This window comes from Podarcis liolepis, assembly GCF_965112155.1.
Source record: "Podarcis liolepis genome assembly, chromosome: 5".
Classification (NCBI taxonomy): Eukaryota; Metazoa; Chordata; class Lepidosauria; order Squamata; family Lacertidae; genus Podarcis; species Podarcis liolepis.
The window spans coordinates 97064072-97090444 of NC_139556.1; the positions used below are offsets into that span (position 1 = coordinate 97064072).

General features: G+C 44.8%; 2 protein-coding genes across 4 annotated transcripts in view; one reads left to right on the forward strand and one right to left on the reverse strand.

Moving 5' to 3' along the window:
• LOC310707285 (cytochrome P450 2J2-like) overlaps window positions 1-26373 on the forward strand; it is a 162980-nt gene that overhangs the window by 91235 nt on the left and 45372 nt on the right. The gene's annotated exons all lie outside the window — the stretch shown is intronic.
• Window positions 5429-26134, reverse strand: LOC310707449 (cytochrome P450 2J4-like). Its single transcript, XM_083504659.1, has 10 exons — window positions 25764-26134; window positions 22580-22742; window positions 16391-16455; window positions 12042-12126; window positions 11679-11839; window positions 10527-10703; window positions 9370-9511; window positions 8132-8319; window positions 7523-7664; window positions 5429-6498 (listed from the first exon to the last, which is right to left on the reverse strand). Exons 1-10 carry the CDS (start codon window positions 25929-25931, stop codon window positions 6311-6313), a joined length of 1479 nt encoding a protein of 492 aa, XP_083360785.1. The 5' UTR covers window positions 25932-26134; the 3' UTR covers window positions 5429-6310.

A 26373-nucleotide genomic window follows, 5' to 3' on the forward strand; every position in this document is an offset into this window, starting at 1 on the left:
AACATTTGCAAGTAGCCTTGGAACGTGACTGCAAGTCATGTAATACAAGTGAACACTATAATCAGTCTTATATGGGTCACGTAAATGAGAGGGTGCTTGATCTATATAAATTGTAATTAGAATCCAAGCTATCTTAAGACTGATTTTGTGACACAAATAGATGGGAGCTTGTTGCAGCAGGAGGGGGGACACCCTGGCTCCTTCACTAGCCTGACTCATCTCTACCTCTTGGCCTGTCCTATCTCCTACTTCTGCCTCTGCTTCTGCTTCTGGACTTTTCTATGCCACACACTGTCCCTGTCTGATCACAAATCCCTGGGCTCACATTCTTCATCCCTTGGAAATTCCCCAGGTCGTACCTCCCACCATTCCTTGGTGTTCAGCCAGTGCATGCCATCATGCCTCAAAACCCTCAATGATCCCTGACATATGGACTTGTGGCCATAACATATGTGCTTGACTCATGGTTCATTAGGTTCCAATGAGAAACAGAGATTGTACTAATGACGACTATGGTTACTACTTCATTGTGGGGCGGGACATCCGCGTTTGAAAGATATTTTGATTATTATTATTGCACCTCCTCCATTTTGGCCTTGCATCTTATAGATCAGACTCTACTGTAATTTGCCATGTTGATTTGGTAGTGTGGGCCAGCTACAGGCCTTCTTGAATGGCACAGGTCTTCTTAATCCTTGTAAATCTGGTTCTTGGGATGAGTTGTGGGTGGATAGTGCCTCTGACTCCACGTTAGAGTACCATCAGTGGAGAAGGACAAGGACAGTGCTTCTTAGAAACCGACTTAGAGCAGAAATATTAGTACTGTAATCACTCTCTGAAAGCAATGTATGATCCGAATTGCCTACATGCTGTGCTTACCCCAGTGGGTTTCTACATTTGGTTCTAGGTCATGGCATTCCCCCGGGTCCCAGTGAATTGTAGAGTGGGAAGGGACTCTGAGGGCCATCTAGTCCAACTCCCTCCAATGCTGGAATCTCAGCTAAAGACATCCACAACACATGGCCATCCAACTTCTGCTTAAATACCTCCAAGGAGGAGAGTCCACAATCTCCCAAGGGAGACCATTCCACTATCAAAAAGCTCTTACTGTCAGTAAGATTTTCCATATGTTTATTTCTGAATCTTCTTTTTTGTAACATGAAGCCATTGATTTGAGTCCTACCCTCCAGAGCAGGGCTGGATCAATACATATCACAGAAGCAATTCAGTTAAACACATTGTATTTTTTAAAAATATTGTTCAATTTTACAATTAACATTCACATTCAAATAAAAGTCATAATCATAAACATATATGATTCTCTGAATCCTTGGACTTCCCTGAGCTGAGATTCCATGGATTCCATTCAACTGCATCATATAATGTTCTCCATTTTCTCCTAAAATTCCATTCTTACCATAGTTCTTGTTATATTACAAGTGTTGTTACAATGCTGCCAATGTTTTTAATTGTGTACAGTGTTCTCCAAGGGAACTTACAAATTTTCCCCATTCCTTATTAAAGTTATCCTTCTTGGTTTCTAATCTTTCTGGTAATTTTTGCCATTTTGGCGTAGTCCATCATTTTTATCAACCATTCCTCTCTGGTAAGGACTTTATCTTTTTTCCTTCTCAGAGCCAAAAATATCGGCGCTGCTGTCGTCGCATACATAAATAGTCGTTTCTGCTCCTTTGGTATTTCTGCACCTTAGATTCCTAGTAAAAACGCTTCTGGGTTTTTCCCACAAAGGTTATTTTAAATATTTTTTCAACTCATTATATATCATTTCCCAAAATGCTTTTGTTATCTTGCAGGTCACCACGTATGGTGGAGGGTGCCTTCTTTATCTTTACATATCCAACAAATATTTGTAGCAGTTCTATACATTTTTGCTAATTTAGTAGGTGTTAGATACCAACGATACATCATTCTCACAAAATTTTCCATGTACAGCATGATGTGAATTTTAAATCTTCCCTCCATATCTTTTCCCAAGATGAGAATGGTATATTATGGACACTATATATTTGCTGATGCAGCCTAGAACAGCATTAGCTTTTTTGTAATTACATCACACTGTTGACTCATATTAAGCTTGTTGTCCAGAGAAGACCTCAAGTGAAGGAGACAGTGTTGTTGCAGAGAGTTTCAGAAAAGCAAACTGTTTTACACCTTTATATTGTTTTTCCAGCCCCAAAATTGTGAAACAGGAGACATGACAATGTCTTTCCAGCTTTCTGTACATGATAATACGAGCTGAAAGAATAGCATTCTGGTAAAAGTTAAATGATCCACTTTTGCTGGAACACTTAACCAGATTGTGGACTCTTGTTCATTGAAGGCTTTCAGCAGAGATTGTTTGAGGAAGAAATGGGAATTTGCCTTCAATTATTATACTACTACCATTATACTACTACTACTACTACTACTACTATGCTTTGGTTGACATTCCCTGCATTACAGAGGGATGGCTTGGGTGACCCTTGGGGTCTCTTTCTGCTCTACAGTTTTTTTTTTATTGTAGGGTGACAAGCAGAAGAAAGAAATTTGTCTGGATAAAAATCCAGTGTAAAAACAGTTCTGTGAGGTTTTTTGAAAGCATCAAAGTGGTGGAGGGAGGGGGTAGGTTTCTGAGCCCAGAAACCTGTTTAGAAAAGCTCATAAGATGCCCTAAGCAAGCAGTCAGAACTCCCCGTCCCCGGGAGACATTTGAACTGTAACCGTGTATGTGCAAACAGAAGGGGAAACGACAGGCCACCAGAGTTCCGGAGTACTGACCCAGAAACTGAATAGCTAGAGGAGGCCAAAACCCAGTGGCGTAGCGTGGGGGGTGCCAGGAGGGCCGGCCGCACCGGGCGCAACATGGGCGGGGGGCGCGCTCGCACTAGCAGCTCTCTGTCCCTACTAAAATCCACGGGTTAGGGAGCCCGCACTCACTCGGCTTGGCGAGGAGGTCGCGGAAGGGGGAGAGCGAAGCCTTTTGCCGTGGGCAAAAAAGGGAGAGGAAGCCGGGCGGGCGGGCGGGCTGGCTGGCTGGCGGGGGTCTGGCTGCTCCTGCTGCTGCCGGGCTTTGACAGCTTGGCGAAGCAGAGGGAGAGGAGCTTTATGGTAATTGCGGCTCTCTCTCCACTGGCCGCCTGGGTAGTGAGCCGAGCCGAGCAGGAAGTCTGGCGAGGGGGCGGGAAGAGGCTTTTCCACCTCGCCTGGTCAAAAAGGAGAGCGGAATCTCCTCAGGGCGCCCTCAGGCAGGGCAGGGCAAGGCAAGCAGAGCGAGGAGGAGAGAGAGGGGAAGGGGGGGGAAGCAGCCAGGAAACGCTGCGGTGTGGAGGAGGAATCAATTAAGGAGAGAAAGCGAAAAGCCTTGGAGAAAGGGAAAAAAGGAAAGAAAAGAGGCAGCTCCAGTAGAGCACGGGGGAAAGAGAAGCCTCGCTGCTGCTGCTTGGGAGAGTAAATTACTGTACTTGCCTTGCCCCGGGTTAGGGGGCGCAAATTACTTGCCTTGCCCCGGGTGCTGATAACCCACACTACGCCACTGCCAAAACCTACCTCTTGAAAGACTGACTCCCGTGACTAAAGGATTACAAGAGCAGCAGTTACAGCTCTCCTTGCGAAAAGCACCAAGACACCACTTAGTGTGCTTTGGCATGCAGTTTTTTGACTTCCCTGTCTTCAAGAGAAGGGAATGTTTGGCTTATTAACGAAAGGCTTATCAAGTGAAGGTGTTGTAAGTGGAAATTCACAGGTGTAAAGTGGAAACAAGCCACATATTCAGAATTTTGAATTGGAAAATATCACCAATGAAAGTTTTTTTTTTTGGGGGGGGGGAGTAAACATTTAATGAACTGTAAAAAAAAAAAGGAGTAAAATTTAATGAACTAAACTTTGAGACTATGTTGTGCCAGGAAGTTCAACAGACATGGATCAAGGGGTAAATCTGCAAAAAATATCCTTTACTGTGCTGAGTTGCTGGTTTCTGGGATTGACTTCAAAATCTTCTTGCCATTCTCTATCACCACCTGCTGGCCATGACTGAGCCCATAACCTTTTAAAGCTATTTGTGATTTTAAAAAATGTCTTACACATATAGTTGAAGATAAATCTTTACTTCTCAGGCTGGCAACAGTTAAACAACAAGCATTATTTACATATAAATTCATGAGTGCAATATGTTTCTGACATGACAGCTTATACTCTAAATTCACTCTTCCCTCTGACCCATCCAACTGAATATCTTCGAAATGATAGACTGATTCTGAGCAGGGCATGAGGAAAGATGCAAAGAGTCTTTGCATGCTTAAAATTCCAGGGTCGATTTCTAGCATTTCTGCTTAAAGGGTTGCAGACCAAGATAGAAATATCTGCCCATCCTTATCCTGGAGAAGAGGAGACTGAGAGGAGATATGACAGCCATCTTCAAATATCTCCAGGGCTGTCACTTGGAAGAGGGAGAGAGCTTGATTTCTCCTGCTCTGAAGGACACAACCTGTACCCGTTGTGTTTGCTATGATTTTCCATCTTGCTTGTGGAAAAAATTGTTGTTGTTTAGTCGTTTAGTCGTGTCCGACTCTTCGTGACCCCATGGACCAGAGCACGCCAGGCACTCCTGTCTACCACCGCCTCCCGCAGTTTGGTCAGGCTCATGTTTGTAGCTTTGAGAACACTGTCCAACCATCTCGTCCTCTGTCGTCCCCTTCTCCTTGTGCCCTCCATCTTTCCCAGCATCAGGGTCTTTTCCAGGGAGTCTTCTCTTCTCATGAGGTGGCCAAAGTATTGGAGCCTCAACTTCATGATCTGTCCTTCCAGTGAGCACTCAGGGCTGACTTCCTTAAGAATGGATAGGTTTGTTCTTCTTGCAGTCCATGGGACTCTCAAGAGTCTCCTCCAGCACCATAATTCAAAAGCATAAATTCTTTGGCGACCAGCCTTCTTTATGGTCCAGCTCTCACTTCCATACATCACTACTGGGAAAACCATGGCTTTAACTATACGGACCTTTGTTGGCAAGGTGAAAAAAATAGCCCTTTCATTTACACTTCTTCCATTCTTTTTCCAAGAAAAGTTCCAGAGGTTTCATAGCTTTCCACTCTAAATTCACTCCAAGTTGTGTGCAGACTCCTTTCTCTTCCAACTCTATCTCTTCCAGCTTAGGATGTCTCTTCATCTCTTCATCGGTGGCTTCCTTCCACTCCTCCAACATCACAACACTGCCATTTGGCTGTTTCAGTCCTCTAGTCACCTTTTGTGAAGGACTTCTCCATTACACCATCTGTTGCCTCCACCTCCACCATTTCATCCTTCTGTTCATCCATATTGTTCTCCAAAGTCTCTTTGTCCTCTTTAATTCCACTTTCCATTTCTTTCTTCTGTTTTCTTAGCTTTTGGGTGGTTGCTTCCATACCCATCTCTGCTGTTTCTCCTTGTTAAAATGTTACACACACACACACACACACACACACACACACACACCAATTGCTCAGTGTTCCTCCATCCCTCCATTATTCCTAAAGCCACAGTTATCTCAATTTTCCACCATCTCCATTTACTCAAACTTCTGCCATTGAAGGAAAGGCTAGTGGAAGTCAGGGGAACGTCTGTTTCAAACTTCTCCCTCTTCCATTCCTTAACTGGGATAAAGGATGTGAAGCCTTCAAATATTGCATAGTGCCTCCACACAACCTATTTCACTCCTGATACCTTGCGTGGTCCGCGTTCCAGGTTCCGGGTTCAATGTAGTGATTTAGAGAGATATTTTATTAACAAGCACACATGTACAGTATCCATCACAGAAACTTAACATTCTTTAACTGGAGAAGCTGATAGCCTTGCTCTTAGGAATTTACTCATCTTAAAGATACAATAACATAGCATGGGGGGTGTTAGAAGGGGGCTGCAGAAGAGGGAGAGAGGAGGAGGAGTGGGAATGTGTGTGTAAGGGAGATTTGAGAAAAGGAAGGGGAGGGGAAGGAGAAAAGGGAGCAAGAGTAAGAATGGGGATGCAAAGGAAGTTGTCAAAAAGGAGGGAGTAAGGAGGCATTGGGAGAGGGATGAAGATGAAAGCAGGGGCATGAAAGGGCCTGAAGAAAAGGAGGAGATGGGGTGAAGGGGAAAACAGATGCAAAGCAGAGCTGCAGAAGATAAGAGAGAAGTGGCTTCAGAAATGGAGCTGTGAAGGTGAAAAGAGACCTCAGTAGCTGCATGGGATGAGATGGGAAGGGAAGGGGAAATGCTAGGGGGTTCATGTGTCAGGAGTGGCCAAGGGGTCACCAAGTGCAGGAAGCAGGGGTGCAGCCCCTAATATTTTCCTATTTTCTTATGTGTTGCAACGGGGAACAGCACAGACTTTATACGGATGGGGATGTGCTATAATCCCTATTATAGCCTCTTGATTGAGCTCTTTGACTCCTTCTGGCAACTGAAAACTGAATGCCCTCAGCAGGCTGGTCAGGAAGATGAATATTTCGATCTTTGCCATCTGCATTCCCAAACATATGCGAGACCCTGAGGAGGAGACAAGAAGAAGGCAGTAAGTGAGCAATAATTTACTTTCCCATGTTCATTGCTTTGTAGCTATAAGCATTCTGCATAACACTTTGGCAAAATAGACATAGTTAGGATACAGAAAACATCAAGGCTGCTGTCAGTTTTCTAGCCTGGTCAGTGCTAACCTTTCTTTCTTCTTGTTATACTTATGTTTTGTTCTGTAATTTGAAGTTCCCAATCTCATATCAAGGAAGATACATTCAGGAAGAGGATGGATTGAAGATGAAGGGTCCTGTGGGAGGGGCAGGGCAGAGAGCATCTGCCAGGGCTAGAAGCCAGTGTAAGAGGGTTTAGCTCCCAGTGAGAACTGGGAGGGCTCACTTTTCTGTGTGCAGAATAAGGGTGAAGATTTAATTTTGATAGAGGACCTTGTAATTTCTTTTCTATTGTAATTTCTTTATTTCTTTTCTATTTTTTCTTTCCTAATCTTTTTTCTATTTTCCCTTTTAGATTAGTCTGATTTTTATTGTGTCTTATGTATAAAGCTTTTTAATAAAACTTGATTTTAAAAAATGAAAGGAAAACTTTGGTCAACTGCCCAAATCAGCAATGCAGAAAGGAGTTAAGACCATGGAGCAAACTCTCCTTGCCAGGTTTACTTCACCTTGGTTGGAACTAGCATTGCTGCCTGAAGAGAAGTTGGGTGGCTTGCAGTGGTGATGTGTGACAGGGAACAGCACTATCCTGGTGCTTGCTGTGCTGCCTCTCTCAGGGACAGGGCAGGGGTGGCAAATGTAGGGAGGTGCAGATGGAGACCACATAAGTGTATGTGCATGTGTGGATCCCAAGCCACCAACCCAGAGATGCCCTTAACTTGCCAGTGCCCTGCCCCATTCTGCTGACCAGCAGTGCCACTCCAGCTAGAAAGATGCTCCTTCTGCTCTGGCCCACTCCCTCCTGTGCTGCTGCTGATGTCATTTCCTGGAAGCAGACCAGTAAGCACATCTACAGATCACAACATAGCTTGGTCTTCTGTGTTTACCTGCACCAAATGGGAGATATTCTTCTCTGTTCACGAATTGTCCATCCTTGTCCAAAAAATGATTTGGGTTGAACTTTGCAGGTGTCTCCCATCGTGTTGGATCAAGAAGAACAGAGCGCAGATCGGGAACAATAATAGTCCCCTGAAAATAAGAAACAAGTGACTTGGAATGCATTCACATCAATACTTTTTTTTTATTGTCCCACACTATCCCAAGACTAATCATTGCAGAGACTGATCTGAATTATTATTATTATTATTATTATTATTATTATTATTATTATGGTGGGTGGCTTTGTATTCATCACTGTAAAAACTTTCTGTACAGGCAGGAACACAAGGGGACTTTCCCCCACCTCTTTTAAAATGAAACCTCACAACCAGACGGAGACTTCTGGCCACTACATGCTCCTCCCCTGCCACAATTGCCCCATGGAATGGCACTTGCTGATGGTGAAACATGTCTGCAGATGGAGCTCCTGCTCTTGCCCTTCAGATTTTTGACTAGACAGGAAGTTCCTGTATGCCTGGCAGCATCTCTCAATATGCAACCTTCTGCTGCTCTTTGCTCTTGGGCTACAGGAGTGCAGCTGTATCACACTGTTATACCTTGGGAATGAGAAAACCACGCAGCTTCAAATCCTTTGTACATTGCCTAGGGAACCCAAAAAAAGTGACGTATTTAAAGCGCTGCATTTCATGAATCACAGCATTGGTGTAGGGCAGTTTCTTCTTGTCTTGATAGCAGATTGAGTGAGCAGAACCTATGACATCTTCTATTTCCTTGTGCATTTTATCTGAAGAGAATGATGGAAACAGAAGTTTTATTGTGAATACTGCATTTTATTTCAGATGGACATTTAATTCCCTTGAACATATTCCATAAATCTCTGTGAATGAGTCCAGGTTTCTTGCATTTTTAGATCACCTGGTCCTCCAAAGAGCTCATCTGTGTACATGGTCCTTCCCCACTCTAGATCCCAGGTGTGAAAAGGCTGAAAGTGAAGCTCATCGCAGTTGTTTCTGGTTACCAGAGCTGGCTGGATTTGCTGAAGGGCTGGGATCAAAGGCTGTCATATATTCATTCTCCACCCCCAGCCCTCAATATTTCCTACTTAGTTTCACTAATACTCATTTCCTCATCTGATCTTTGGCTAGCATCACTCATATAAAAGGTAAAGGTAAAGGACCCCTAGACGGTTAAGTCCAATCAAAGGAGACTATGGAGTGCTTTGCTCATCTTGCTTTCAGGCCTAGGGAGCTGGTGTTTATCCACAGACAGCATTCCGGGTCATGTGGCCAGCATGACTAAACCACTTCTGGCACAACTGGACACCATGATGAGTGCCAGAGCACACAGAAATACTGATTACCTTCCCACCGCAGCACTACCTGTTTACTTACACTGGCATGCTTTGAAACTACGTTGGCAGAAGCTGGGACAGAGCAACAGGAGCTCACCTGTCTTATGGATTCGAACTGCCAACTTTCTAATCAGCAATCCCTAGGGGCTCAGTGCTTTAGACCACAGTGCCACCCGCATCCCTCATGTAATGGAGCACGGAGAGGCAGGAATGAGGCTCAGTCACTTATCTCACAGCAGGGGCATTCTTGTACATTTGCTGCATAAAGAAACTGCTAGCAGATTTGCAAAAGAAAACAGGTACAGGTTGTGGTATGATATCAAACTGGAGGGGGGAATGTGTTGATTCCTGCATTGCAGGGGGTTGTATTAGAAGACCTTTGGGGTCCCTTCCAACCCTACTATTGTAGGCTTCCTTATGAAACCTTTAAAGAAGTATGCTCCACCTTAGTGGTCAAGAGAAGCCCTGGCTCTCCTCTCTCACCTTGGATATCTGGATGACTTGCCAGGAGGAGGAGTGCCCATTTCAGAGAACACGTAACTGTGTCCGACCCTCCTACAAAGAGGTCAAAAATGCACTGGGCCAAGTTTTCTTCATCATAGGTGGACTCTGGGTCATTCCTGCTCTGGTGTTGAAAATGGGGAAAGTGACATGTCATTTACATGCATTACATTCTGTCCTTCAGCACTTTATCTGCCTTCCCCCACTTATTACCATACCACCCACACATGCTTCATGAGAGGTGGGGTATCCTCTTATAGTGCCTAAGGTGAAATGGGAAGCTGCTGCCACCCCCTCCCCCCCCCGCTGTTGCTGCCCTCACTCACTGGATCATCACCTTTTCGTGGTGAGTGGGATTGCACATTCCTATGACCCTTGTGAGTGAAGCCATTGGGAATCTCATACTCCCAGCAGGGTCACCCAAGGCGGTAAGGTCAAAGGGGAGGAGCTAGACAAAGAATGATCCAAGAAGTCATCAACGGCAGAACAGGCGGGTGATAACAAGCGGTATGTTACAACGGAATTTACCGGTCGCCATGACAACTCATGCCATCAGAACAGAGCCTTACTGCGAAGACTGTTCATTGGTCAGTGTGCACTGATCTACAGACATAAAACAAATTCATGTACAGGCGTCTTCCAAAAAACAAATCCCAAACGCAAACACCAAAAGTTCCATGGTGATCAGCATATGGTAACAGGGGCAGGATTATGAAATGTGGAAGCCCTTAGTCATGAAGCAGCACATGGGCGGTGGATACAGATTCAGTCATTCTGACTCAAGGAACAAGGCAGTTGAGCAGTTCGGCAGCTGTATCCATGGCTGAGCAGCCCTTTTTAGGATCTACTCTGCTCACTCCAAAATGGGGGAGGGGCTAGAAAAGGTGCCCTAAACATAGTCAGCCTCTCTTTTTCCCTGACTGGATTACCACGCCCAGTGGGGTCACCACCCAGCGGTGGTAAAAGACAATTGAACTTTGGAACACGGAATATATGGACAGATATAACACAGATAATGAGCATCCTGAACACAGAACTGCCATCATTGCAAGAGAGATGTGACATTTTAACATCAACATAACATGGAATATAATGATTCCTTGGATGAGCAGCATTCGCTCATCCAAGCAGATACTTACTTTCTCCATCTGAAGTAGATAGAAATCAATGAGATCCTGTGGCTCATACAGGGACTGATTCTCCTTATGCTTCTTTATCTCCTCCTTTGCAAATGAACGCACCATCTCTGTGCAGGAGAAAGCCTTCTTGTGGGGACCGGGGAGATGTTTCATGAGCCATGGGAGCATTTCATAAAGCTAAAGGAAAGATAGCAGAAATGCTGCCATTACCATGAGGAAGCTTGTTCAAACCATTTGTGCTTTGGAATTGCACTTATAAAACATGATCTGCATTATTCTTCAGGGCTAGCATATTAGTTTGAGTCTCACTAAGAAGAAGGAAGGTGTCTATAGCTTCTCTGGAATCCCACAATGATTGGATTCTGTGAATTATCCCTAGCTGAAAATGTGAAAGAAAAGTATGGCTCAAATATTTTTCCAGCTCCCCGGCATAATTTCAAAACTGGGCACTATCTCAGGACCTCTCCTGGAACAAGTTAGTGCCCGTTTGTGGTACTTGGCGGTGGGTGGAGAATAGGGATGGGGGAAAATTCAAGTACGGTAAGTTTCATGAGTACTTTTGTATTTTTTTACAGATTAGGAATGGATGTAGAAATATGGAGAACTGAACTTAAATTTGAGGAAAGGGTTTAGCAGAAGGGGGCTGCATTCCTCAGCAATAGCGATAGTGCTTGAGTTGCTGGTCTCTCTTTCATTAAAAAAAAATTCCAGCCAAGTGGTGGCTGCAGGGGCCTCACCATGATTGCCACTGCTAGGTGGGTATATAGTAGACACATTTAGTTTTCTATGATGGCAACAAAACTATGTAATTCCCTTCTTGAGAAGATTATTTTGTTCACCTCTGTTCCCTTTGGTGGGCTCTAGATGATCTGCTCTCAAGGTCATTTTTCCATTTTTGTCCCATCTTCCTTCTAAAGAGTCTCCTGTAGTGGACAAAGTCTTCTTTTGTTGTTTTTTAATGGGGGGGTTTTGGTGTGTTTTTTATCTCAATGATAATCATGGGCAATGGATCAGGCTGTGAGATAGTAAGTGGCCCTTATCTCAGATCAATTTAAACCTGATCTCACTTCTCCAGCCCTCTATCAGAATATTGATTTGTGGTATTAAAGCCCTTGGGAGACTTGTTTGGCAGGAATGGAAATGACTACTCACAGCATAACCAAAGCTACATACAAATTGTAGGATAAATTCTATGGCTTCTATCAGCTTCTGGAACCGTTCATCTCCAAGAGCAAACCGGTGCCCAAAAGCCACAGCACATATCACGTTGGAGACGGAAGTAGCGATGGGCATGGAGGGGTCAAGTGGCTGTCCTGCAAAATAAAGTTATACTAATGTTAGCTCAGCTGGTCCAGTTCATACTGAGAGTGGGAGTTCATGGTGGTCAAGAGAAATTGCTGGGATCTCCATTAGGAACCAAGAAAAGCATATCACATTCCTTTCTAAAATGGACAGAGGTAGGACACAAATATATCTCCATATGCCAGCTCAGCACCATCACTTAGCACCACATACCCTTTGAATGTGCAAAAGCCTCCACGAGCTGATGGGCCTCCTCTGCTACTTGGTGCTCCATGCCTTTCTTTTCCCGCCACAGCTTCTGCAGAGTAATAATAATAATAATATAATAATTTATTATTTGTACCCCGCCCATCTGGCTGGGTTTCCCCAGCCACTCTGGGCGGCTTCCACAGAAACCAAGAAACACTAAAATATCATACATTAAAAGCTTCCCTGAATAGGGCCGCCTTAAGATGTTTTCTGAATGTCAGGTAGTTGTCCATCACCTTGACATCCGATGGGAGGGCATTCCACAGGGCGGGCGCCACCACCGAAAAGGCCCTCTGCCTGGTTCCCTGTAGCTTCGCTTCTCGTAATGAGGGAACCGCCAGAAGGCCCTCGGCGCTGGACCTCAGTGTCCGGGCAGAACGATGGGGGTGGAGACGCTCCTTCAGGTATACTGGGCCGAAGCCGTTTAGGGCTTTAAAGGTCAACACCAACACTTTGAATTGTGCTCGGAAACGTACTGGGAGCCAATGTAGGTCTTTCAAGACCGGTGTTATGTGGTCTCGGCGGCCGCCCCCAGTCACCAGTCTAGCTGCCGCATTCTGGATTAGTTGTAGTTTCCGAGTCACCTTCAAAGGTAGCCCCACGTAGAGCGCATTGCAGTAGTCCAAGCGGGAGATAACTAGAGCATGCACCACTCTGGCCAGACAGTCAGCGGGCAGGTAGGGTCTCAGCCTGCGTACCAGGTGGAGTTGGTAGACAGCTGCCCTGGATACAGAATTGACCTGTGCCTCCATGGACAGCTGTGAGTCCAAAATGACTCCCAGGCTACGCACCTGGTCCTTCAGGGGCACAGTTACCCCATTCAGGACCAGGGAGTCCTCCACACCAGCCCGCCCCCTGTCCCCCAAAAACAGTACTTCTGTCTTGTCAGGATTCAACTTCAATCCATTAGCCGCCATCCATCCTCCAACCGCCTCCAGGCACTCACACAGGACCTTCACCGCCTTCACTGGTTCTGATTTGAAAGAAAGGTAGAGCTGGGTATCATCTGCATATTGATGGACACCCAGTCCAAACCCCCTGATGATCTCTCCCAGCGGCTTCATATAGATGTTAAAAAGCATGGGGGAGAGGACGGAACCCTGAGGCACCCCACAAGTGAGGGCCCAAGGGTCTGAACACTCATCCCCCACCACCACTTTCTGAACACGGCCCAGGAGAAAGGAGCGAAACCACTGTATAACAGTGCCCCCAGCTCCCAACCCCTCTAGACGGTCCAGAAGGATGTTATGGTCGATTGTATCAAAGGCCGCTGAGAGATCCAGCAGAACTAGGAAACAACTCTCACCTTTGTCCCTAGCTCGCCGGAGATCATCAACCAGTGCGACCAAGGCAGTTTCAGTCCCATGATGAGGCCTGAACCCTGATTGGAAGGGATCCAAATGGTCCGCATCCTCCAGGCGTGCCTGGAGTTGTTCAGCAACCACACACTCAATCACCTTGCCCAAGAATGGAAGATTTGAGACTGGGCGATAGTTGGCCATACTGGCCGGGTCTAAAGATGGTTTTTTAAGAAGCGGTTTAATGACCGCCTCTTTCAGCGGATCTGGGAATGTTCCCTCACAGAGGGAAGCATTCACCACCCCGCAGAGCCCATCGCCCAGCCCTTCCCGGCTAGCTTTTATAAGCCAGGATGGGCAAGGATCAAGGAGACAGGTGGTTGGTTTCACTCGTCCAAGCAGCCTGTCCACATCCTCGGGGGTAACGGATTGAAATTGATTCCATGCAACTTGACCAGACAGGGCTCTAGCACTCTCCCGCCCCAGCCCTGCTCCCACGGTGGTGTCTAGCTCCTTCCGAATATGAGTGATTTTATCTGCAAAAAACTTTGCAAAATCGTTGCAGGAGATCTTGGGGTCTTTACAAGGCCCCGATGGTAAAGGTGGTTCCGTTAAATTGCGGACCACCTGAAAGAGTCTCCTGCTACTATTTTCTGCAGATGCAATAGAGGCGGTGAAGAAAGTCTTCTTCGCCGTCGCTATCGCCACTTGGTAGGCTCGACGTTGAGCTCTAACCTGTGTCCGGTCAGATTCGGAGTGAGTTTTCTGCCACCGACGCTCTAGCCGTCTCAGCGATTGTTTCATCGCCCTCAGCTCCGAAGAAAACCACGGGGCTGTCCGGGCTCCATGCAATCGGAGAGGGCGCTTCGGAGCCAGACAGTCGATAGCCCTGGTTAACTCCGCATTCCAGCGGGCCACCAGGGAATCAGCTGAAAGGCCATCAACATGGGATAAAGCATCCCCTACCACTCTCTGGAAACCATTTGGATCCATTAAGTGGCGGGGGCGGACCATCCGAATTGGTCCCACCTCCCTGCAGAGGGGAAGGGTCGCGGAGAAGTCCAGTTGCACCAGGAAGTGATCTGACCATGGCACTTCTTTGGTTTCATTTTTACTTAGTGTCAGATCACCCACGTCGCTAGAGGTGAATACCAGGTCTAAGGCATGTCCATGACTATGAGTTGGGCCCAACTTATTCAGGGACAGCCCCATGGAGGCCATGCTTTCCACGAAGTCCCGAGCGGCCCCTTGTAAGGTCGTGTCGGCGTGGATGTTAAAATCCCCTAGGACAACCAAACTAGGTGTCTCCAGGAGAACATCCGCCACGACCTGAAGCAGCTCGGACAGGGAATCCTTGGTGCAGCGGGGAGGTCGGTACACCAAAAGGAATCCTGTACTGCCCCTATTGCCCAACTTCCAGAACATGCACTCAGAAAACTGGGTCTTCCCAGTAGGACGCCTGGTGCAGACTAATGACTTCCTAAAAATCACTGCAACCCCCCCTCCCCGCCCACATGACCTGGGTTGCTGTGCGTAAGAGAAACCTGGTGGGCAAGCGGCAGCAAGGACGGGCCCATCTGTCTCATTCAACCAGGTCTCTGTCACACAAGCCAGGTCAAATCCTCCATCCACAATCAGGTCGTGGATGGCAGTGGTTTTATTCACCATTGACCTGGCATTACACAGCAACACCTTCAGGTTATGTGGGTTTCCCCTGTTGATTCCAGTATCCATCTGGTCAAGGCCAGACCCGGAGGCAGGGATAGTCTTCAAACAACGACTAAACCTGCCTCCTCGGTAATGACATGGTCTGGTCTTAGCGTAACTCCGCCTCCTGCCCATGATCACCGAGATCGGATGTCCCAGTGCTTCCCCCCCTGTGGAACTTGTCCCAGGCATCGTGTTGGCTGGGGCCTCACTCCCAGGCAGCCCTGATCCCACCCCTTAAAAACAAAACACAAACTATACAGAACCAATAAAACAACAGAAAACAAAAACAGAACAATTACACTAAAATTAATCCCCAACCAAATATCCATTACACCCACCCACCCCCAGCAAGAGAAAAAAAAGGAAAGAAAGAAATACAAATTTAAATTGCCACCGACTGCTTGAGGACATTTTAAAACACATTGGAACAGGGAAGCAATTGCAGAACACTTCCCAGCTTCCCCAAAAGTTTGTTCCAAATAAGGGCCTGGGCCACGCCCCCTGGGCCAGTTGGAGAAGGCCCTGGAAGGGAGCAGGCCCTGCAGTCCTCACCCAGCCGATGGTCCGAGGCTTCCCTGCAGCAGGAGTCCCTTTATAGCTGGGAGAAAGGGCCTGGGCCACGCCCCCTGGGCCAGTTGGAAAAGGCCCTGGAAGGGAGCAGGCCCTGCAGTCCTCACCCAGCCGATGGTCCGAGGCTTCCCTGCAGCAGGAGTCCCTTTATAGCCGGGAGAAAGGGCCTGGGCCACGCCCCCTGGGCCAGTTGGAAAAGGCCCTGGAAGGGAGCAGGCCCTGCAGTCCTCACCCAGCCGATGGTCCGAGGCTTCCCTGCAGCAGGAGTCCCTTTATAGCTGGGAGAAAGGGCCTGGGCCACGCCCCCTGGGCCAGTTGGAAAAGGCCCTGGAAGGGAGCAGGCCCTGCAGTCCTCACCCAGCCGATGGTCCGAGGCTTCCCTGCAGCAGGAGTCCCTTTATAGCTGGGAGAAAGGGCCTGGGCCACGCCCCCTGGGCCAGTTGGAAAAGGCCCTGGAAGGGAGCAGGCCCTGCAGTCCTCACCCAGCCGATGGTCCGAGGCTTCCCTGCAGCAGGAGTCCCTTTATAGCCGGGAGAAAGGGCCTGGGCCACGCCCCCTGGGCCAGTTGGAAAAGGCCCTGGAAGGGAGCAGGCCCTGCAGTCCTCACCCAGCCGATGGTCCGAGGCTTCCCTGCAGCAGGAGTCCCTTTATAGCTGGGAGAAAGGGCCTGGGCCACGCCCCCTGGGCCAGTTGGAAAAGGCCCTGGAAGGGAGCAGGCCCTGCAGTCCTCACCCAGCCGATGGTAACTACAACAAAGCGTCTCTGTTGCCTCCAGGTGTGACCAATTGAGAATGCAATACCTATGGAAAATCAGTGAGAAATAACAACAATCATACCTCGGGTTAAAGTCGCTTCGGGTTAAATCTTAAATCTTTTCAGGTTGCCTCCCACAGCGACCCGGAAGTAACGGAACAGGTTACTTCAGGGTTTTGCCGCTCACACATGTGCTCAGAATGACGTCACATGCATCCGCACTTTACAGTATCAGCAAAAAGTGAGATTTCTCGACAGCTCTACCATTTTGATTTTTGAAGAGAAAACTGGTATCTGATACAGTGTGATGTCGAGAAGTTTTGATCTTTCCATGGAAGGCCATCACGATCAAATTTCACTTCTATCTATCAAGCTTCTGCTAATGCTTTTTGGAAAAGAATGGAAGTGGTGGAAATGGAAGGAGCTTTTTTCTTTCTCTCTTGCTAAATTAGGATGGAAAATCATTGCCTACAGGAAATGGGATCACAAGATATAAAACTGGGTGTAAAATAATGAATATACAACAAGTAAATAACTATGGGTTATTTTTTAATATTGTACAGTGGTACCTCAGGTTACATACACTTCAGGTTACATACCTTTCAGGTTACAGACTCCGCTAACCCAAAAATAGTGTTTCAGGTTAAGAACTTTGCTTCAGGATGAGAACTCAAAATCTTTGCAGGCATAAATAGTATTGACAATGGAGTTGGATATAACCACCCTGAAAGTATTATGAGCACAAATCATTATGAATTTGCAATTAAAAAACGTTTTCTGGAGGAGACCTTAGCACCAGTAATAAACTGTGGAGTTAGTGAAAGGAATTATTGGGCAGGCCAGCCCCAAAGTAACTCACATTGTGTCTTTCAGAGTGAATGTCCCTGTTCTTTGGAACTGCATTCAGAATATGACTCTGCACTTTCCCTAAAAAAAGAGAGGCCATTTTTCCCCCAACAAGCTTTCCCAGTCGTGTACAAAGGTCACTTCAATAGGTGTATACCTTTTATTGTTTTAACCCATATTTAGTTGTTGTTGGTTTTTGTACTGTTTTAAAACCTTTTATAATAAATAATAATAATATTTTTTTATTTATACCCCACCCTTCCCAGTTTCCCAGAAAACTGGGCTCAGGGCGGCTAACAACAATTTTAAAACACTTAATTGATGCAACAAAAAACAGCATAAAATACCGTATAAAACGTGAATAACAATAAATTCAGAATTCAAAAATCAATTTAGGGGGGAAATCCAGCCAATAAACATTAGATGATCACCAGGGCTAGCTGGCTAAATTAGTCCTATTTGGGCCAGAGAGGAGACCAGGGGAGAATTAGCTGTGGGATCCCAGAGCGGGTAGTCTTCATAAAAAGGGGAGGGGAGGGGAGGAAGGGGAATCAAAGACCAGGCTAAATTCAAATTGAAAGCCAGGCAGAATAACTCTGTCTTACAGGCATTCTTAAGGAAATCAGCCCTGAGTGCTCACTGGAAGGACAGATCGTGAAGCTGAGGCTCCAATACTTTGGCCACCTTATGAGAAGAGAAGAATCCCTGGAAAAGACCCTGATGTTGGGAAAGATGGAGGGCACAAGGAGAAGGGGACGACAGAGGATGAGATGGTTGGACAGTGTTCTTGAAGCTACCAGCATGAGTTTGACCAAACTGCGGGAGGCAGTGGAAGACAGGAGTGCCTGGCGTGCTCTGGTCCATGGGGTCACGAAGAGTCGGACACGACTAAATGACTAAACAACAACAACACAGGCCCTGCGGAAGGAAGTTAAATCCTGCAGGGCCCTGGTCTCATGGGACAGAGCATTCCACCAGGTTGGAGCCATTACTGAGAAGGCCCTGGACCTGGTAGAGGATAATCTGACTTACTTAGCACTTCCGGAGGCGGCGCCAACGGCAATGGCGGTCTCCTTCTGATCTGGAGGAGAAGCTCCGCGGAACCTGGGGTCTTACCGCTACGGCGCAGCGGGGACCCGTCCAAAAACTGCAGGCGGGAGAAGCCTGCGGCCGTGGGACTCGGCGGGTGCCAGAAGCGGCCCCCCAAGTAGCGAAGGGACCCCGCGAGGGGCTCCGGAGTGGGACGGGGGTGGCGCGGTGCTGAGAGTCGATCACTACTTCCGTGGAGTGAAGCCGCGCAGCTGTTGCCGGAGAGCGCTGACCTTTTTTCTTTGAAAATACGGCTTCTAAATTATAACCCGTGAGTAAGACTGTTTAAAAATCGGGAGATCAAAGGTTTGGCTTGCCTTTGATAGACTCAGCGAACTTGAATTTGGCACTGAAGCGGGAAGTCGCAAAAAGGAAGTCCGTCTTCCGGTTTTTGTGAATAGGATTAAAGCAAAGACTTTTGAAGCTAGAGCTGGAGAAGCAGAACAGAGGAGTCTAAATTTTAATGCCAGATACAAGAACTCCCTCTTGGAGTGAGGGGGAGAAGGAAACTTTGGACTTAAGGATTTAAAAAAGTGAGGAAAAAAGACCACTGCCTAATCCCTGATATCGGTCTGCCAGAGACAGTGAGAAAGTGTTGCACCGCTTATAAACATTTGTAACTGTCGGTGAATACTCTGCATGTGAACTGGAAAGGACTCCTTGCAATTGTTGCCTATTATTGAACTGTTGCCTTTTATTGAAAAAGTGAAAGTTAAAAAGGGCAGGACTGCTTTTGGAAAAGTTGCCTTGAAAGTAACATTGTTGCCAAGGTGCTCCCCTAGAGGAGGCCTGGGATATAGCTGGGGATTTTCCATTACAGCAGGTTTAGAAACTTTCTCACCAGAAAGGAAGCTTGAACTGTGTGAGCGACCTTGAATTCTAAAGATAAAGTAATGGATCAGGAAAAACCCCAGCCTACAAGGATAAAAACTAGATTGCAGCAATGAAGACAATCAATAGTAGCACCTCCTGTCTTAGAAAAAGAAGATACTGGGCAGCCTGGAGCAAAAAGTATGGGTGCTGAAGAGACATTAAACGCATCATTAGACAAAATATTTGGAGCCTTGGAAAAACTGTCAGCTAAAATTGACTTAAATACTACAACTATCAGCTCCAATACTCAGGCCACTGACCGACTGCTGCAGGAATCTAAACTGACAAGGAAGATTGCTGATGAGGCTAAAGAAAAGGTGCTGGTGGTAGAAGGAAAATTACAGCCAATTAATAAGCAATTAGAAGACCATAAGGCACAGTTGTCCTTAATTGAATTGAAAGATAAACAGGCTAATTTAAGGATCAGGGCGGTACCGGAATTGGAAGAAGGAAAATTGAATGACTTTCTTACACAGGAATTTGAAGAATTCTGGGGCCTTGATCCAGAGAAAGATTTCAAGATAAAGACAGCCTTCAGACTTGGCAAAGAGAACAAAGGGGGAAGAAAGAACAAGGACTGTTTGACTACACTCAGATCCAAAGAAGAGAGAGATAAAATACTGGGCCTACATTACCAGAAATCATTGGAAATAGAGGATTCCAGGATAGAAATTTTTAAAGATATTCCAAAATATCTATTGGACCTCAGAGCTAACTACGGAGACCTGGTGAATCTGTTAAGAAGAAACAGTGTCATCTTCAGGTGGGAGTTTCCCCAGGGGTTATCGTTTACTTACAGAGGGGGAAAAGTGAAGATAAGATCAGAGGAGGACAAAAAGAGATTCCTGAAGGATCATGAGGAAGAATTACAAAAAGAGGCAGAGAGAAGAGAACCAAAATTAAAACCAGGAGTTTTGGACCTAGCAAAGCCGCCATTGGTACTGGACAAACCAGAAGTGAGACCACCCACAGACCAAGAACAAGCATTGGGAGCAGTTGGAGGAGAAGCAGAATAACCACACAATGTCTATGAAGGTATTAAGTTGGAACATTCGAGGCCTGAATTCCCCTGACAAGAGGGGGAAAAAAATTCCACTTATTGAAAAAGGAAAAAATGGACTTGATAGGTTTGCAAGAAACCCATGTGATTAGAACACACAGGAAAGTACTAATTAACAAAAGATTAGGACAAGAATTTATTTCATCAGACAAAGTTAAAAAGAGAGGAGTGGTGATCTATGCAAAAGAAAGTTTATCACCTAAATTCGTCTTCAAAGATGACCAAGGAAGATTTGTGGCTATTGAAATACAATTCCAAGGTGAGAAATTTTTGATAATAGGGATATATGCACCAAATAAGGGGAAATCAGAATTTTACAAGAAACTGCATGAGACATTGTTGGATTTTATGGACTTTAACATCATTATGTTTGGAGACATGAATGGAGTGGTATCGACAAATATGGATAAGTCAGAAAGACAAGTGGTGACAAAAGACGGAAGACTACCGAAAACCTTTTTTGAAATGACAGACAATATGGATTTAATTGACATTTGGAGAACTAAGAACCCCCTAGGCAGAGAGGGGACATTATTTTCTGAAGCCCAAAAGACTTGGACAAAGATTGACCAAATCTGGATAACCAGAGGAATGGCTCCTAAGATCCGAAAAGTGGAAATCTGCCCAAAAACCTGCTCCGACCATAACCCTGTGAAAATGGAAATGAAACCAACATTGACTGGTTCCTTTAGATGGAGGATGAACGACGCCTTGTTTAGAGATCCAGAAATTATCAAGAAGGCCCAAAAAATTATAAAAGACTATTTTGAGATAAATTTGAAGACTACAGTGGAAAAAAGAACAATCTGGGACGCAAGCAAAGCTGTAATGAGAGGGTTTTTGATCCAGCAAAATTCAATAAAAAGGAGAACTCAAAATGAGAAAAAAGAGAAGATTTTGGAGAAAATAAGAGAAGGAGAGAAAAAACTTAGAGCTAAACCAAAATCACAAGAGATATTGAGAGAAATTAAGTTATATCAAGTACAATACATGAAAATGATAAATCAGGACATTGAATGGAAAGTTAAACAGATGAGACAAAAGACCTTCATTAATTGTAAAGAAGTTGAAGGTACTTTTTTTCACCTTTGGTGGACGTGCCCAAGGATCAAGGCTTTCTGGGAAATGATATATAATGAATTGAAAAAGGTATTTAAATATACTTTCCTGAAGAAACCAGAGGCCTTCCTCCTGGGCATAGCTGGCTAATCGGTGTTAAAGAAGGATAGAACTTTCTTTATGTATGCTACAGCAGCAGCAAGAATTCTCATCGCAAAGCATTGGAAGACACAAGACCTACCCACCTTGGAAGAATGGCAGATGCAACTAATAGACTATATGGAGATGGTGGAAATGACTGGCAGAATCCGAGACCAGGGAGACGAGTCGGTGGAAGAAGACTGGAGGAAATTTAAAATGTATTTGCAGAAATATTGTAAAATTTTTGAATGTTGAGGACATTGAAATGAATTGCAGGGGTTTTAGCAACAAGGTAAAATGCAAGATTGGATTAATAATGGACTAACAGGACATGAATTTGCTGAACCAACTTTTAACAGGGATACAAAAATGGGAGACGTGAGGGAGTCAGGAAAATAAGTTAACTAAAGAGGAGAAATTAAGAAAGAGGGAATTTTTGTCTTTTTATATGTATTTTTTCTTTTTTGTGTGTGTGTAATGTCTGTATTTTTGTATTTTATAATTTTGTATCTTTTTTGTCTTTTCTATTTTTTTTAAAAAAAACTCTTTTATTGTCAAAACCTAATAAAATATAATAATAATAATAATAATAATAATAATAATAATAATAATAATAATAATCTGACTTACTTAGGACCCGGGACTTCTAAACTATGATTATTCATAGTTTAAACTGTTTTTATATCTCTGTAAGTTGCCTTGAGACATACATGCAAGAAGCATTTCATAATGTATAATGATGATAGTAACTATGTGATTGCAAAGTTCACATGTTATATTTACCACATGAGTCCATGCCCAAAACATGTTGGAAGAGCTTGTTGAGAGAAGCGGTGTGTTCTGTTTCTTAGAGATGTCATAATCAATCAAATCTTCACATGTACTGAAGCCAGGTTTTCATGGACCCAAACAAATGTGTCATTTGATAGCATGAGAACTAGCCACTCTGAATGACCTCAGCCCCTAGGTGTTGGCTCCTAGGTAATGCATTTCCCGTTGTGTGCAGCAGTAATAGAGAACCTTTGTTCTGTTTTTCTGGACAGCCCTTTAAAAGTTTCATCTTGGGAAAATACCAGTAGAAATTCTTATTCTTCACTACTTACCCTTTCCTTTTATCAGAGTCCTAACGAAAAGAGTCTCTGGTCGCTCGTCTAATTCTTCAGAGTGGTCAATGAGCGCTTTTTTCACTGCTTGAAATCCAGACATTACTACAATGGGTAGATGTCCACACCACATGGTGTAAATATTTCCATGTTGCTTTCCCAGCTACCATTTGGTTCAAAAGAGAAGAGAGGAATGATGTGTTCAAAAAATGCAGTTGGGTATTTCAACTTAATACGAGAATGTCATCCTCCCTAACCTCTGCAGTTTCTCACTATGTGCAGTTCTCTTCCTATCATTCTTTCCCCTCCTCCTCCTCCCCCCTCCTTCCTTCCTTCCTTCCTTCCTCCCTCCCTCCCTCCCTCCCTCCCTCCCTCCCTCCCATAATTCCAACCCATTTGTTTTACTCCCTCCGAGCCATGTTGCCTCTGCCTAGGATCAGAGCAGCAGAGACACTTCATAGTAACCAGCCCTCCTGCGACAGACAAGAAGATGCACAAGTCATTGCCAGAAAATGATCTTGCGACACTCTTTGTGTGTGCAGGGATGTGGAACCTGTAGCCCACCAGATGCTTTTGAACTAGCACTCCCACCATCCCTGACTATTGGCCATGGTGGTTGGGGCAGATGGGCATTGTAGTCCAAAACATCTGGAGGCTACCAGGTTGGCATAGGCTGGGCTAGAGTCCTGGGTCAGGTTTCAGACCCACGGTGGGTCACAGCAGGAGCATCACCACCATGCAAATCTATGGCAAGGAATTCAGATGATACATGTCTGGGCTAGAGAATATTACCAATTCCAATGTTTTAAAAGTTAATATGTTCATATCCGATGGCTGAGTAATTTTATATTTTTTGAAGAGTTTTCGCTGAAAAAAGGCTCAGAATTGTATTTAAGAAACAAACAGATAAAATAAATTATGGTCTGACAAATAGTAAATGCTTGCGGAGGAGGCAATGGAAAGGTGCCTGTTCTGTTTGTCTCCTGTCTTCTCTAGTTTCACGTGAGCTGCTGCTGAGAAAGGCTGATGTGCTCCTGCTTCATTGCCAATCGAACTTGTTGCCCTTCCGTCTGTTGGAAGGGGAGAAGTACACAGCATTCTAGGCCAGGGATGTCCAACAGGTAGATCGGGATCTACTAGTAGATCGTGGTGTGTCTGTGGTAGATCTTGGGGGCCCCCAAACCCTCCTGAAAGCTCAAGAACTTTGGCCCCCTAAAAAAAGCTCAACAAATTTGGTAGATCACTGCCAGTTTTTTTATAGTGGGAGTAGATCTCAGTCTCTTGAAAGTTGGACATACCTGTTCTAGGCCATGTCGCAAAATGCAATAGAACGAAAGGAAGACAAGATCAAGAACATACTGTAATAAGCTGTTTTATTAATTCAGCTTCTTGTGTTACACAGTGTGTTTTGGAGATGAGTGCCCTTCAACCAGCAGCTATGAACAACACACATTAAAACTAGTATAAAGGGGCAAGATTCCGATTAATACTGAAAAGCACAAAACCATACAAAGTAGGATAATGGCAGCATGGGTAGCTATGTGAAATCAGGGGGAAACACAAGGCAACATAAAATGTTGTTGTATTTTCAATTTGTAAGTGGTAGCAAGACTTCCTTTCCAACTGCCATCAGTTTCACAGCTTTCTAAATGACTCTCTGAAGCTGATTTCACAGCCCTGGCCTTGTAATCTTGGAGAGAGTATTACCTGGAGATTAGCACTTACTGTAGGCTTGCCATACATAGGGAAAATTCCTGACGTGTCCTAACAGGAATCGGCAAAATGTCAGGGAACACCCAGATGTATGGCAACCCAAAAGCTCAACAATTTCCTAAAAAATGGCAACCGTAGTTTACCGCAGAGATCCTTTAAGAAGATTTTGGTATTTTTGTTTATAATTTGTTTTTTATAAGTGCTTCTGGTTTGAGTGAAAAAGATTGAATAGGGCATGGAGGTTAGTGCCTGTTGAGAGGCTGCTGTGAATGAATGCTGTGGTCCGTCTTTTTTCTGTAATAATATTTTATTCTTTTTTCATATAGAAAGTTACATTTGTTAACCTTGGTAACCTCAAGGTAAGATTACTTGCAATGTGTTATACATAGGGCTGCCTCTGAAGACAGTTTGGAAACTTCAGCTACTGCAGAATTCAGTGGCCAGGTTGCTCACCGGAACAAGAGCAGATTACATCGCTCCTGGTCCGGCTGCACCAGCTACCAATTAGTTTCTGGACCCAATTCAAAGTGCTGGTTTTGACCTAGAAAGCCTTAAATGGCTTAAAACCACAATACCTCAAGGACCACCTCTTTCAATATGATCTTACCCAGACCCTGAAATCATCTTCTGAGGCCCTTCCTTGTGTTCCTCCTCCATAAGAGGTCCAGAGGGTGGCAACACAAGAATGGACCTGCTCTGCAGTGACTCTCCATCTGTGGAATTCTCTCACCAGGGAAGTTCACCTGGCAAAACCTTCCTTTTTAACTAGGCCTTTGGTTGATTTCATTGACATCCTATGCCCTTTTAAAATGTGGTTCTTTTTTGTGGCGGGGGGTGTTATTGGGTGGTTAATAATAATAATAATAATAATAATAATAATAATAACAACAACAACAACATTCAAATTAACAAAACAATTGGAATATAGAAATTTTCCATATATAAAGTTACATTTGTTACTCAACAATAATACAGTGGTCCCTCAGGTTACATACGCTTCTGGTTACATACTCTTCAGGTTACAGACACTGCTAACCTAGAAATAGTACCTCGGGTTAAGAAATTTGCTTCAGGATGAGAACAGAAATCATGCTCTGGCGGCGTGGCAACAGCAGGAGGCCCCATTAGCTAAAGTGGTGCTCCAGGTTAAGAACAGTTTCAGGTTAAGAATGGACCTCCGAAACGAATTAAGTACTTAACCCAAGGTACCACTATATTCCAATTCAACAAAACAAGTAGTTTTTAATGCGCATTTTCAACTTTTATATGGTTTTGTGCTTTTCAATATTATTAATAATACTATTTATATTATCACTATTTTTTCTATTGCTTACAGCTTCTGACAACGGAGGCTTATGGCATTTACCATTTTAACCCATGCCATCGTTGAAGCTGAAATATCACAATTGTTGGGGGAAATAGATAAAACAATTGCTGGCATCAGACTGAGTTATTACGAAGCAATAAGTACCTGAATGAGAGTATTTTCATCAATCTTGAATCCAAACCTCCATGTGGCTCCAATGAGAGGAAGCTGGAGAGGACCTGGAGGATAATGCCTGCGTGACCAGAGCTGTTTCAGGTAGTGCAGAATCAGAAGAGCCACCAGAAGAGCAATCAGAAGTGCCCATACCTCCATCCTTCTCTTGCTGTCTCTTTCTCCTTAATTTTTTCTAGGTTGCCTGGTCAGGTTCAACTCTCTTTCTCTAAGGAGTTTTTGCTTTCGTCAAAGACATCAGCAGTACTCTCTGTTTTTATATGCTCAGTTATTGAAAACAAATAAGCAAGAAGGGGTGCGACACCATTTGTAAGTAGACTTGGAATGTGATACAATCAAACACTAATAAAATCAAATGCTATAATCATTTTGATATGTGTCACGCAGATGTGATGAAGTGTGCTTTATATCAGGCACATTGAACTCCCAAGTGACTGTGATCTACTTCCAGTACCCCGAGAGTCATCTGATATTTAATATGGGTATCTTTCCTCTTATGGTATTGCTACTCCTTGTAACCTGTGCCTTGGGAAGTTACCAATCTGATGTAGGCGTCAAAGCCTTCAGAAAGAACTCTGAGTTC

Excerpts from the sequence above, each read along its gene's own strand:
- LOC310707449 (XM_083504659.1), bottom strand. The coding sequence starts at position 25,931 with ATGGAGGTATGGGCACTTCTGATTGCTCTTCTGGTGGCTCTTCTGATT. Across the intron at positions 16,456-22,579 it reads GACTCTGATAAAAGGAAAGG|GTATTGCATTCTCAATTGGT; the intron begins GTAAGTAGTGAA and ends GATTTTCCATAG. Across the intron at positions 10,704-11,678 it reads TATGTAGCTTTGGTTATGCT|CTTTATGAAATGCTCCCATG; the intron begins GTGAGTAGTCAT and ends TCTTTCCTTTAG.